Source organism: Bactrocera dorsalis, chromosome 6 (genome assembly GCF_023373825.1).
Source record: "Bactrocera dorsalis isolate Fly_Bdor chromosome 6, ASM2337382v1, whole genome shotgun sequence".
NCBI lineage: Eukaryota > Metazoa > Arthropoda > Insecta > Diptera > Tephritidae > Bactrocera > Bactrocera dorsalis.
Window position 1 is genome coordinate 10,632,583 of NC_064308.1, and position 15,449 is coordinate 10,648,031.

A 15,449-nucleotide genomic window follows, 5' to 3' on the forward strand; every position below is an offset into this window, starting at 1 on the left:
TTAAGCTAATCGCATACGCAGACGACCTTATAGTGGTAGCAGTAGGTAAACAACTTGATGACCTACAAAATAAATGTAATGAATGCATAAATAGTCTACGCCAATGGTTTTCTTCCAAGAGTTTGGAACTGGCTGAGCACAAAACAGAGGTATTGCTCATAAGCACTAGAAAAATCGAGGAAAAAATAACTCTCACTATAGAAGAGTGCGTAATCACTTCACAACCACAGTTGAAGTATTTAGGGGTAATGTTGGACTCCAAACTGAAATTCAAGCAGCACTTGGAAAACATAGCAAATAAAGCAAATAAGATTTATAACGCCTTATCAAGAATGATGGCAAATAGAGGCTGTGTGCGCTCCAGTCGCCGAATTCTAATCGCAAAAGCTATGAGCTCAGTTGTACTATATGCAGCTTCAGTATGGATACAGGCACTAAACATAAAAGCATATGCCAAACCAATAAATGCGGTGCATAGACTCACAGCAATAAGAGTAACAAGTGCTTTCCGAACTATCTCCAGCGAAGCATCTGAAGTACTAGCTAGTATGCTGCCCATAGACATCCAGGGTGACGAGCTCACGAGATTATATGAGCTATCAGCGCCACTTACAGAAATTCAAAAGAGAGAAGAGAGAAAGAAGAGCATAACTATATGGCAGCAACGGTGGCAAACCTCAACTTAAGGACAGTGGACCCACAGACTTATACCTGACATCCATACGTGGATAAGTAGACGACATGGGGACCTGGATTTCCACCTGACCCAAATATTAAGCGGGCATGGGTGCTTCAGAGGCTATCTATATAAATTTCAAAACGACGTCAGTCCGTATTGTTCGATGTGTACGGAGTCAATAAAAGACTCTGAGCACGTGTTCTTCCATTGTCCTCGGTTTCTAACCATAAGGGGAAAGCTAGAAACAGCACTAGGTGGTAGTTTAACGGTGAAAAGCACGAAGCGGCTACTTCCATCATGACAATATTAAGACAGTTACAGCAGAATAGGCGTCAGTCCGTCTGTGCTATAGAGGAGACGTAAAATGTCTTGTCACTCCCATGAAGTAATAACTTATCTGGTGATTCCGTGGGAGAGTCTTGAGTTGGGAGTAGGTTAGGTTTAGCGGATTAAAGTCCCGCACTCCGGCTTTCGATGCTTCCTCCTACTATAAAAAAAAAAAAATACATATGCGTACACATATGAATATGTCACCAATAAAAAATTGATCTTCACAAGCCAATATGGCAGCCAAATTGGAGAAGAATAAGTGTAGTAAATTTTACAACAAAAACGATTTCATTCATGAACGCAGGCGCAAATTCCACAAGCGATCTCGCTTTATTCATAGAAACAGAGGCCGTAACATCTCCCCGAGCATGCCTTTGCCAACAAGTCATCTTTTCGCGACGATGGCAAAAGCTAAAAGCATAAATTGCGCAACTTTCTGGTGCTTCTCGCAAAAATCTGCGTCGATATGTATTCACGATCATACGTATACATACATACATATTTACGCATGTTTTTAGGCGAAGCTGCAACAGCGGCAAGGGGTGACAATCGGCGGCCATTACTTTACTTATACCATAGAAATTCTATTGCTACGAATATGGAAATGACAACGAAATAATGCAAATATGCATATTTCTAAAGGTCATTAATTTTTTTGAAGAAATGAAAGGAATGAATGATCCTGAGAAGTATAGTCTTAACTGCCGCTTAACGGCCAACGCAGAGCATTTCAACCAAAAAAAAATTTATTCATTAAAATCACCACTCAGAAGTCGTTTTATCCGTTGTAAGCGAACGATTTTCGAAGAAACATCATTTCTAATATGCCACAAGACAAAATTAGAAATGAACTTCTTAACCCTCACGCTGTCAGAAAAAACGATATACCTCGTCATCGCGGGTCGATTTCCAAAAAATGTAAATGAAGACTAACTACAGAAATGATCCTGTAAAGTATAGCCTTAATTTTTCAACCAAAAGATACGCAAAATAGTTGAGAATTCGCAGAAATGAAAGACAAACGAAAGAAAAAGAAATATAACTTCAATAATGCACAAGCATACAAACATACATATCGCTCATTTGCTGCAAGACCGGCATAATTCAAAAAACGTGATTTTTGAGTTAATGCTGCAGATTTGTTCGTTATATCATACTTCATGTTGAGTGAAAAATTCATATGAATACCTCTTATATGCTCCGCTTGAGAAGAGGTGTAAGGTTGGAGTCACCGTGTAAGGTTGTAGTAAGTTGAAAACTTTAAACGCGTTTTCTGGCGAATCGATTTTTTTGACTTATGCCGGTCTTGCAGCAAATGAGCGATATGCGCACACATGTGAATATGTCACCAACCAAAAATTGAAACATTGTTCTACAAAAACAACAACAACATAAGCATGGCAACATTGTGTTGTTGGTAGAAAAGCCGAGCTGTGCCGAAAGAAACGAACAAACCATCGCCGATTGTCACCGCTTCGCTTGCTGCTCGAACATCTTCGCAGACAAGGTTGCGTTAGATTCATATTGAGCAAGGTTGCGCAACCTGAATGTATCGCAACCTTTTCCGAACTCGTATAAGAAGTATAACTTCAATATGTTCTTACACCAGACCAGAAGAAGTGGATCTGAATATGATATGAACGAATACAGGAATTGGTGGAAAGTAGCAACCATATTAAAGGAAGACATACGACAATTCGAAGGACATAATATATATGTCCAAGCATTAATAATGATCAGAGGAAAAATTACTGGCTAAGCAGCACAGATCCTGATCAACCACAACGTAAAGAGAAACTTCCAAGACATCATTGATAGGCTAGACGATTCCTATGCCGACAAACGACCAATATACGTTTTGGAGGAAGAGATGACGAAAACACAACAAAAAGAACTACCACTGCATGTATATTATGACAATCTGAACCAAGCATTGAATGTAGTGCTATCCAAGATTGAGATGAAACACAAGGATGAGCGAATAGTCCAAGTATTGACACAAGAAATCCAAGCTAAAGCAATCAGAACATTCGTCACGGGACTGAGAAGTGTAGCTATCAAGAATGCCATCTATGCACGAGCCTGCACAACATTAGCAGATGCTTACAGTATCGCCCGTACAATGCAACATGATTCACGTCATCAGAACCTCGAGTACATTCCACGATACAACCATCATCAGAATCATAATTTCAGCAATCAACATCAGAATAATTATTCTTGTCAACAACAACCCCCAGTTGAACCAATGGATATCGATTCATCCACCATATTCCGTAAACCAACGAGACAAGGTTACAACAAGAATTAGCAACAACCACCACGAAATCCGCAGCCACGGCAGAATTATCAAAATCCATTTAAGAAAGTAGCAGGAGCATTGGGATACAAACGAGAACGAGATAATACAAGTCATACTAATATACAACCGAAGAATCAACGGATCAACAAATTACACACAATCAACAATCACACACAGAATATGAACAGGAAGAATATTTTTTTATTCTATGGCAAGTGTTACCAACGCTTGTAAGGACCACAGAAGAAGGTAACTCAGTGTATATTTTAATTGATAATGGTGCAGAAGAAAATTATGTAAATCCAAAATTCCCTCACGAAAAAGGATAGAGGTAGAAAGAAAAAAACAAGCCGCTACTTTACACGGTAAATAATTAATTAAATACAAAAAGAAAGTGAATAGAATAGGATTCAGTATAGAATTTTTAAAACTCGATACCTTACAAGATTTCGATTTCTTGGTAGGAATTAAAGGTTTAAAGCAAATGAAAGCAATGATAGATACAGAAAGAAATGTATTAATTGTGAAAAAAAAAAAAATTATATAATAGAAGAAATGTATAAAAAAGAAATAAATGAATTAATGAAAAGAAATTAGCAGAGTAAAACATTACCCTACGTAACTACAGTAGAGGCCGAAATCAGAACAAAAACAAATAATCCTATTTGGGTCAGACAGTGTCCATACCCCCAAGCGGATAGAGCATTTGTAGAAACTGAAATAAAAAAGTTATTAAATAATGAAATAATACAGCCAAGCAAAAGCCCCTACAATTCACCCATATGGACAGTTTCTAAAAAAGGGAATGACGAGGAAGGCAATCCAAAAAACGTATGGTTATTGACTTCCAGAAGTTAAATGCGCAAGCAATCGCTGATAGATATCCCATTCTGGACTTCACCATGATGCTCCAAAACTTAGGAGAAGCACAGTACTTCACGACGTTTGATTTGGAATCAGGATTTCATCAAATTAAAATAAAAAAAGAAGACAGGGAAAAAACAGCATTTTCAATAAATAATGCCAAATATGAATTTCAACGACTACCATTTGGACTGAAAAACGCACCGTCGATCTTTCAAAGATGCGTTGACGACATCCTCAGATGTTGTGCTAATATATTCAGCTAACCCTGAACAACATACTCGTACATATGAGAGATATCACCAATATAATACACACTTTACACGCAGCCAATATGAAAATCTCGGATGAAAAGTCAAAATTTTTTCAAAGACAGACAGAATTTTTAGGACATATAATTAAAAACGGTAGAATTACAGTGGATCCAGGAAAAATAGATGCTATAGATAGGTACAAAACTCCTACAAATTTGAAAGACTTAAGATCTTTCTTGGGAATGGCCTCATATTATAGAAAATTTATAAAAGGATTTGCATCCATAACGAAACCATTAACACTCTACCTACGAGGAGAGAATGGTAATATTTCAAAGAATAAAAGTAGCTCAGTACATGTAAAATTAGATGACGAAGCACTTAAAGCAGTTGAAACACTAAAAAATAAACTAAAAGAACAAATAGAATTATTCCAACCAGATTTTGGGAAAAGGATTTGACTTAACTACAGACGCAAGCAATTATGTGATTGGAGCTGTATTGTCCCAAGGCAAGAAACCTATAGCATTCATTTCACGTACATTAACGCGAACTGAACAAAATTACTCAACAAACAAAAAAGAAATGTTAACAATCGTTTGGGCACTCAAGAAACTTAGGAATTATCTGTATTGTCTCACTAGTAAGAATTGCAACATTGTGTTGTTGGTAGAAAATCCGAGCTGTGCCGAAAGAAACGATCGCCGATTGTCACCGCTTCCCTTGCTACTCGAACATATTCGCAGACAAGGTTGCGCAACCTGAATCTATCGCAACTTTTTCCGAACTCGTATAAGAAGTATAACTTCAAAAATACTGAAAACTCTCATTTTGTCGTGCCTCTGACTACCCCTAACCACTTAATGAAGGCATTATTAAGAACAAAATGAGTTTCTTGGGCATATTAAACTACAGTTGCCAGCAACATTTACGTTCATGAACGGCAACGGTCCAAAGCATACGGCACTAATTATAAAGGAATAATTGATTTATAATATGAAAAAACTGTTGCCACAACATCCTTAGAGACCCCATCTCAATCCCATTGTGAAGCTCTTGGCGCACATTGAATTGGAATGAAGTAATTCGAGACAAATATGTCGCAGCTATTGAAGAAATCTGAGACAACGTTTTAAGAGAAGGCATAAAAAATCTGGTCGGTCCATGCGGCGACCTTTATAAGCTGCAAAGGGGTACTAGCTAATACAAGTATAACTGCCCTTATTTCTTTCATTTTCTTACTGTCCAACCGTTTGTTTGAATTAAAAATTGTAATTTATGTAGATTTTATGCATAAATTTATGTAATTGAAAATTATTTACAAATTTGATTCAGAAAATAAAATACGAACTGAAAACCTTATTTTTAAAGTTTGTTTTATGAAAATCGGTTGAGTTGTACACAAGTTTTAGAGGTTTTTACACAAACGTTACAAGTGTGCCCCTCTATTTTTGGGTCACTGTATGTATATTATATCTGTTTGTTCATTTTGTATTTATCGCGAAGCAATATTATATATATATATTAATATTTTGAATCTGCATTAGTGATGTCATAATTTTTGTCTTACTTCTTTTGTATTGACCTTGAATGCATATGTTGCTTTCGTTGAAATGATACGTCCTCACAAAAATCGGTTGATTTTGCACAGTCTAAGTCTGGAAGAGGTTCTATGGCATTCACAACACCTGTAGTGACCAATACAGCTTGTTGGTTTGTTTCTCTAGTATCTTCGAATAAATTCGATTGGGAATCGGTAAGCATTTTCCCGGCCGATCTATGGTCTGGACTCTGAAAAGATATGACAAATATATATAATTAATGATATTTTAAATATCCTTTTAACTGATAACATAAATATATATTATAAGTTATATCATAAAAATTAAATTTTGTTTTAAAATTGTAAAACTTTTACCGAAACGTCTCAATTGATGAAATAAGTTTATGGCGATGATTGCCTATCCTGTAGCAGAGTGCACAAGTGGTTTCAACGTTTTCAAAGTGGTCGTGAGGACATAAATGATCAATATGTGGGCCAATCAAAATCCATGATCACCGGAAATCCCATAGTGAATTCATCAAAAATCAGCCGAAATCGTCATTGAAATTCATGGAAATGGAATTGAACATCTCCAAAACATCGATGTATCGCATTTTGACTGAACATTTGGCCTTACGAAAGGTGTGTGCACGGTTTGTTTCGCACAAATTGACTGACGGCCAAAAATTGCTCAGAATCCAACATTTGAAGGACATCATTAAAGAGGGAGAACAAAAACTTCCTTTATAATATTGTGACTGGTGACGAAACGTGGTGTTTCCAATATGATCCGAAAACGAAACGCCAGAGTGCTGAATGGAAGGCACCGGACGAGTCAAAAGCCAAAAAATCGCGCATGGAGAAGTCAAAAGAGAAGACAATGCTGATTTGTTTTTATGATTCCAAGGGCATTGCTCACAAAGGTTTTGTTCCACCCGGCCAAAACGTTAATGCGGCATTCTACCTTGGAGTTTGAAACGTTTGGTGTGTTCGGCCCGAATATCGCTAAAACACTCGTTCGGCATGCTTTTGGACCGTGCAAAAAGCTGAATTGAAGCAGAAAGAGACTATCTATATAAATAAAAATGAATCGCCAAAATGTATGTACGCTCATAACATTCATACGACTGTACCAAATTTGATAATTCTTTTTTTAAAATGTTCGTTGAGGTTTAGAGATGGTTTCTGCGGAGAAAAAAATTCGAATAATTGCCGGAAAACACCTAAAAACAGCCCTTTTATTTTTCTCATACAAACGAATGAATGTTTGTTTTTTAGTAACGCTAAGAGAAGAGAAGGGAGGATGGAGTCATGTGTAGAAGTTCACGCAAGTGAGGAAAGTTCTCTGATTGCCATTCACTTGGGAGTGGCCAGAAACGATTCTTTTACATGTGACTCAAGCAGCTCACGACTTCCGGTCTTTGACCAAGTATCCTCTGGGTAGCCTAAGAACATCCGTTTGAAGGCGAGCTAACGTGAGAAGGCGAAACATCCCCTGCATAGGGTTGTGCGCTGGGTTTGGGACCCGCCACGTAAAAAAACACCCCCAATGAAAATCAACTATAAGCCTCGGATGAGAAACCCCCCTTTCGATGACGACCATGGCAAACGAAATAAGGACTACGATTTGAGGGCATGCACCTGGAATGTCCGGTCCCTTAATTGGGAAGGTGCCGCTGCCCAGCTGGTTGATGTCCTCGTGAAAATAAAGGCTGACATCACCGCCGTCCAAGAAATGCGATGGACGGGACAAGGACAGAGACGAGTAGGTCCTTGTGACATCTACTACAGTGGCCATATAAAGGAGCGCAAGTTTGGTGTTGGATTCGTGGTGGGAGAGAGACTCCGTCGCCGAGTACTATCATTCACTCCGGAGAATGAACGTCTAGCCACAATCCGCATCAAAGCGAGGTTCTTCAACATATCGCTGATTTGCGCCCACGCCCCGACGGAAGAGAAGGACGATGTGACCGAAGATGCCTTTTATGAGTGCTTGGAGCGCACTTATGAGAGATGCCCCCGCCACGATGTCAAAATCGTGCTTGGTGACTTCAACGCCAGGGTGGGCAAAGAAGGTATCTTTGGCACTACGGTCGGTAAATTCAGCCTCCACGAGGAAACATCCCCAAATGGGTTGAGGCTGATCGACTTCGCCGGGGCCCGAAATATGGTTATCTGTAGTACTAGATTCCAGCATAAGAAGATACATCAAGCTACCTGGCTGTCTCCGGATCGAAAAACTACCAACCAGATCGATCATGTTGTGATAGACGGAAGACACGTCTCCAGTGTTTTAGATGTGCGTGCGCTCCGAGGTCCTAACATCGACTCGGACCACTATATTGTTGCAGCCAAAATTCGCACCCGCCTCTGTGCAGCAAAAAACGCACGCCAACAAACACAAGGAAGGTTCGACGTCGAGAAGCTGCAATCACAACAGACAGCCGAACGATTTTCTACTCGGCTTGCACTCCTGCTCTCTGAGAGCACTCGTCAACAACTCGGTATAAGGGAACTGTGGGACGGCATTTCAAACTCCTTACGTACAGCTGCAACCGAAACCATTGGTTTTCGGAAAGTGCAAAAGAACAGCTGGTACGACGAGGAGTGCCGTGTCGCAGCGGAGAGAAAACAGGCTGCCTACCTCGCAACGTTACGATCGACCACAACACGTGCGGGATGGGATAGATACCGAGAGTTGAAGAGGGAAGCGAGACGCATTTGCAGACAGAAGAAGAAAGAGGCCGAAATGCGTGAGTACGAACAGCTCGATAAGCTGGCCGACAGGGGTAATGCTCGAAAATTCTACGAAAAGATGCGGCAGCTTACAGAAGGTTTCAAGACCGGAGCATACTCATGTAGAACCCCCCAAGGTGATCTAGTTACCGATGCCCAGAGCATACTTAAATTATGGAGGGAACACTTCTCCAACCTGCTGTATGGCAGAGATAGCACAACACCAGGAGAAGGCGAACCCGATACCCCAATCGATGACGATGGAGCAGGCGTTCCATTGCCCGACCATGAAGAAGTTCGAATAGCAATTGCCCGACTGAAAAACAACAAAGCGGCAGGTGCCGATGGATTGCCGGCCGAGCTATTCAAATACGGCGGCGAAGAGCTGATAAGGTGCATGCATCAGCTTCTTTGCAAAATATGGTCGGACGAAAGTATGCCCAACGATTGGAATTTAAGTGTGCTATGCCCAATCCATAAAAAAGGAGACCCCACAATGTGCGCCAACTACCGTGGGATTAGCCTCCTCAACATCGCATATAAGGTTCTGTCGAGCATATTGTGTGAAAGATTAAAGCCCACCGTCAACAAACTGATTGGACCTTATCAGTGTGGCTTTAGACCTGGTAAATCAACAACCGACCAGATATTCACCACGCGCCTAATCTAGGAAAGGACCCGTGAAAGGAGAATCGACACGCACCACCTATTCATCGGTTTCAAAGCTGCTTTCGACAGCACGAAAAGGAGCTGTCTTTATGCCGCGATGTCTGAATTTGGTATCCCCTCAAAACTAATACGGCTGTGTAAACTGACGTTGAGCAACACGAAAAGCTCCGTCAGGATCGGGAAGGACCTCTCCAAGCCGTTCGATACCAAACGAGGTTTCAGACTAGGCGAATCCCTATCGTGCGACTTCTTCAATCTGCTGCTGGAGAAAATTATTCGAGCTGCAGAACTTAATCGAGCAGGTACAATCTTTTATAAGAGTGTACAGCTGCTGGCGTATGCCGATGATATTGATATGCAAGAGCTCTTATAATCTCTCTGTCATCACCAAGCATGGCAATGAGAAGATTTTCTGGAAGACCAATTGCTTTTATATCGGAATTCAAATAACGACTTAGGTTAATGTTTTTGGCTCCGTTAATGCATGAAGAATTACATTTTATTCTAAACCATATTGGTCCATAAACTTTCATAACGTATGTTGCTAATACAACTAGCTTTTCTTCTGGGTCAATTATAGGGGCATACATTCTTAGAGTTCAATTAGCTGTTGTCAGCCATCTGGAGTGGTTAAGGGCTCCAGCTTCCATATTAGCTAAATCATATGAAAATACACCAGTACTGATAGCGGTCATAATGTCGTATAAATACTTTTGGTCGGTACTAAGCTCTTCCCTAGTTATTTCAGGTAATATTGTAGGCATAACAGTACATTCGACTACCGACATTGTGCGACAAGTTTGTAATAGAGATCCGATGGCGCCTGAAAAGCTTTTAGGTTCTATTGTTTTTCCATCTAGATGTAATAAAAGATGACGTAGTGGTAACTCATTTGAATGCAATTGACAAATAAACCTTTGTAATGACTTATTGAATTTCTCCTCCATCAGACGAATAGCACCCCCTTTGAAACCTGGGCCCGAATCGCGGCAGTCGTGAGCGAGCAAGTAATCGTATCGAGTGAAATTTCGTGACGTGTCGAGTGTGCGGATCGTCGCAGAAAGAAATTGTATGAAATAACTTCCCTACAACTACACCAATGAGATTTTCGAATACATTGAAATACGAAACAAAACAAAATAAAAAAGTATTTGAATTGGAATTGAACGTAAATATTCTGTTCATACCAAATGAACACATGCCTGCACTGTCCTCCTAATTGGTCTAAATACGAATTAGAGGACAATGCAAAAAACACCCAACAGCGCCAACATAACAACAGATCAACACAATGAAATAAATCAGCAAAGCGGACGGACACATTCAGGCACCAAAGCGGCAGCAGCAATATCAGCAGCAACAACAACCACAGCAGCATCAGCAGAATTAACAGCAGCAGAATCATCATCTCAACGCGGGAAAAATCAACCACATCAGGTTACACATAAATTTATAATTAGATTAAGTATAATCGTAATTAGTTTTGTACACTAACATACAATTATACACATCCACACATAATCACCCAATTGTGTTTATTAACCTATATACATACATCTTAATATATAAAAATCACGTGTCACGTTGTTTGTTTGCGATGGACTCCTAAACTACTGAACCGATTTTAAGAAAATTTTTAACACTGTGTGCAGTTTGGTCCAACTTGAAAGATAGGATAGTTTATAACTCTCCTTATAGTCGCATTATTTATTTATTGCAAATTATTTGTTTATTATTAGCAAAGAGCTATCCACCAGTTGGTGGCGCTAACAGCGGTATTGAGTAAGTGCGGTATGTTACAGTAGATTGCGCTACAAACATTAAAAACGTTAAATGAAAATGCGTTGTTTGAAGTTTATATTATTTGTGGTAAGGTTATACGAGTCTATGACTTCCAAAAAAAAAATAAAAAATTGGGCGGTGCGAAGTTCGCCGGGTCAGCTAGTATATTATATTTACTCAAATATACAAACTCAAATTGTTACCCCAATTTCTTATCATTTTTATTTTATTTGGCACATCGGCAAACTCACGTCGATCACCCCGACATTTTGGTCCTTCGAGCCGGATTGTCTGCCTAATAAAATAAAATAAACCCACCCAATTAATCATCGTTTGGATCAGGATTTCGGATCATCAGGATTTGTACATTTACATATTTTCACCCACCCAATCAACCGTATTTTGGATCCTCCGGATTAATTTTTACCCACCCAATCAACTACTTAACTACTTAATCAGCAAATACGTATGTAAGTGGAAAAAATTGTAAGTACCCAAACTAAAATTTATTTAAAATATAATAATATAAATTTGTGCAAATCGGAAAAAATGGCAAAGTGAAACAAGAACAAAATTAATATTCTATTCCAAATAAATCTTTTGCTTAACCGGTATTAAGCACAAAGTATTTGCTAACTTTGTTATTGCCATATTCCGCTTTGCACCTTACCCGTTGACATACATACATACGCATATAATTTTGAGAGCCAAGTAGCGTCGCTTGGCATCCACCCGTACCCACACGTATATATGTTTTATTTCTTTACCCGCTCAACTAACAACAAACTAACGTTGACTGCAAGTGCAGTGTGAGCAAGCAAAAAACAGATCCGGTAGGAAAAATTTCAAAAGATCCATTAGGAAATTTTTCGTTCGTCGGAATTTCACCCATTATATTTTGCGGTTCAAAATATACTCATCGAACAAAAAAGTAAAGTCGTTGCTTATTAATTTATTAAAATTCAAACTTAAATAAAGAAATATTTTTTCAAATTTCTTATTTGTTTTATTTCAATTTAATTCGTCGTCGTAAACCCGGTTAAGAGAATTTTTAATAATAATGGAAGAGTTTAAATTTTGTATTTCCGATTTGTTCGAATACATTGAGGAACATTACGACACCCAACCCGAAGATGAGTCAATTTATACCCTGGAAATAAAAAGGGTTGAACTCAACGCGATATATGACAAGGCAAACAAGTCGTACGATGCCTTTCGTAGAACTCAAAAAAAAAAACCGGTGAAACTATTGATTTTGCAAAAATCTAGGAAAAGTTTCAGAAAGGTCATCAATTATATTTAAAATGTTTAGGATCCATCAATCAAGCTATTGATGATCTCAAGACCCCAACTCCAACAATAAAAGAACGAGTTTCAGAGGAATATACATCGCGGGACATAGGACCCTCAATTCATATACCCCCTTGTGATATGGACATATTTTATGGAAATTTCGCAAACTGGCCTTCATTCCGAGATATGTTTACGGCTATATACGTAAACAATCACAAAATCAGCAACGTGGAAAGACTGTTCCATTTGATTCAAAAAACCCGAGGAGAAGCAAGAGCAATTGTTAAAAACGCACCCTTAACAAATGATGGTTTCCTGATGGCATGGAGGGACCTGGTATCCCAATATGAGAACAAGCGAGTTCAGGTCAACGCGCAATTGAAAATTTTATTCAACCTACCCCAAGCAACCCAAGAAAGTGAAAGCGCGATTAAACACCTTCAGAGGACCGTCAACAATTGTCTCACAAATCTGCACAACGTGTACATAGACACTAGTAGCTGGGACCCCATCTTAATCTTCTTATGCGGATTGAAATTACCCAAAACCCTACTTCATCAATTCGAGGACACCCTAGAAGATAACTCGGAAATACCATCCTGGAAAACTTTCGACGCGTTTCTCACTCATCGATATAAATATTAAACTCACCCTTCGTTCCCCGACAAGAAAGGAGTTTAAAATAACAACACACGCGTTTATCTTAAAAGCTTTAACCGATAATTTACCCACTCACTTACTTAATACGATCATCACTAATACAGATTTCGGTTTTAGTTTAGCTGACCCTCACTTTTATAAACCCAGACCAGTGGATATATTGATCGGAAGTGACCTGTACCCACAAATAATACTCAGTGGTGTACAGAAAAATGTACTCGGGACCCTTCTAGCCCAAGAAACGGAATTCGGGTGGATTTATCCGGACCCACACCAGAAATACCCTTATCACTCTCAATAATGTCATTTTTCAATAAGATGACCCCAGACAAGTTGCTCACACAATTTTGGGAAGTTGAAGAAGTACCAAAGAAGCCTCTGCCATCAACTCCAGATATAGTTTGTGAGCAAATTTATAAAAATACGACCCACAGAAACTCAGATGGGCGCTATGTGGTAACATTACCCTTTAAAACCCCAGAAAACATAGAATTGGGCAACTCAAGACACATAGCTCTAGCTCATTTTCTTAGAAATGAAAAATCATTGTCGAGAAACCCCGAAATAAAAGCGGAATACGACAAGGCCATCAACGAGTATTTGGAACTCGGTCATATGACCAAAGTTGAATACGACCCTGCGGATAATACGAAAACGTATTATCTGCCGGATCGCATAACGACTCAACTGCGAGTGGTATTCAACGCTTCATGCCCCACCTCGAACAGGAATAGTCTCAATGATGTACTACATACTGGACCCATTCTACAAGCAGACCTCGTAATCCTAGTAGTAAAATAGCGAATGCTTCGAATCGTATTCAACGCAGATATCCAAAAAATGTATCGTCAAATACCCATGACAAATCCCCATGTACATGGACAACCTTTGTATCCCACCGAATTGCCACAATCGCAGAAAAGGTTGGAACCAAAAATTGGACTCACGTCGAAAGTCAAGACAACCTGGCAGATCTAGCTACTCGCGGAAGCACACCTCTGGAAGTGGTTAATAATAACCTCTGGTGGCACGGACCCCAATGGTTAACACTCGACTCAATACACTGGCCAGTTACCTAAAAATCAAGCGATACAACACTGGAACTCCGGCCAATCAGAACCTTCGTGAACACAACACAAGAGGATATCCTGGATAGATTCTCGTCCTTACCCAAAGCCATTCGAGTTGTAGCATATTTGTTCCGATTCTGTTCGAATGCGTCACCCAATATAAAACACAACAGTCATACACGACGTTGGAAATAACTCCAGAGGAGTTCAACACTACCCGCACGAAGCTAATTATTTTATCCCAAAGAAAGTATTTCCAAGAAGAGTATGAAGCCTTAACCCAGAAAACCAGCATACCCAAAAAAAGTACAATTTTGACACTAAACCCTTCAATCGATCCCAAAGGAATAATGCGAGTTAATGGTCGGTTGAGCAATTCAACGGCATTATCATAAAACGAGCGTTAACCGTTACCCTATAGCAGTCGATTAGCCAAACTACTCACCCAATTTACCCATCTAATAACCCTTCATGGCGGCAACCAGCTAGTCTTACGACTTATGCGTTCGGAATTTTGGATACCGAAGCTGAAAACCTTCATCAAGTCTACCATTCATCAGTGCAAAACTTGCGTTTTGCACAAAAAGCGCAATACTACTCAAATTAGGGCAGCACTACCCGCAGAACGTACCACCTTAACCCGTCCATTCGCAGCAACAGGAATCGATTTCGCTGGTCCCTATGACATAAAAAATTACACCGGCAGAGCATGTCTGATCACAAAAAGCTATGTATGCGTATTTGTTTGTTTTGCAACCAAAGCCATACATCTAAAGCCAGTAAGTGATCTCACCACCAACGCATTCTTGGCTGCATTCGCACCTTTCTTTTCCAGGCGCGGATGTCCCGCCGATCTCTATTCGGACAATGGTACTAATTTCGTTGGAGCGTCTAAACTTTTAATTAAAAATCGGCGAGAATTCATGAAGTCATTGAAAACTCAACTAACAACTAGTGAAGCGCATCAAAACATCAACTGGCACTTTAATCCTCCAGGAGCTCCACACATGGGTGGACTCTGGGAAGCAGGAGTGAAAAGTTTAAAGAGCCACTTGAAAAAGGTGTGTCAGAACCAGAAATTCACTTTCGAAGAACTAGCTACCCTTTTAACCCGAATCGTAAGTTGCTTGAATTCTCGCCCTTTAAGCTCATTAAGTGAAGACCCAACAAATTTAGAACCTTTAACTCCAGATCATTTCTTAATAGGTACCCCTTTATTAATCCCAGCAGAACCCAACTTAGACGATGCACATCTAAGCATCGCACA

General features: G+C 39.6%; 2 protein-coding genes and 1 pseudogene across 16 annotated transcripts in view; all 3 read right to left on the reverse strand.

Annotated features, from left to right (window-relative positions):
* Positions 1–15,449, reverse strand: part of LOC105222874 (tau-tubulin kinase homolog Asator) — a 763,131-nt gene that overhangs the window by 260,816 nt on the left and 486,866 nt on the right. For 14 of the 15 annotated variants that reach the window (XR_007423119.1, XM_049459556.1, XM_049459549.1 and 11 more), the window contains one exon: positions 6,000–6,220. Coding sequence is in view for 14 of the 15 variants with exons in the window: in XM_049459556.1 (XP_049315513.1) it covers positions 6,000–6,220 (221 nt within the window). In the remaining variant the exon portion in view is untranslated. The remainder of the gene's footprint in view (positions 1–5,999; positions 6,221–15,449) is intronic. The other variant, XM_049459558.1, reaches the window with a different exon arrangement.
* The window catches only part of LOC125779131 (craniofacial development protein 2-like), a 409,833-nt gene that overhangs the window by 169,521 nt on the left and 224,863 nt on the right, over positions 1–15,449 (reverse strand). The window lies entirely within an intron of this gene.
* Positions 1,771–1,973, reverse strand: LOC125779854 (small nucleolar RNA U3; annotated as a pseudogene).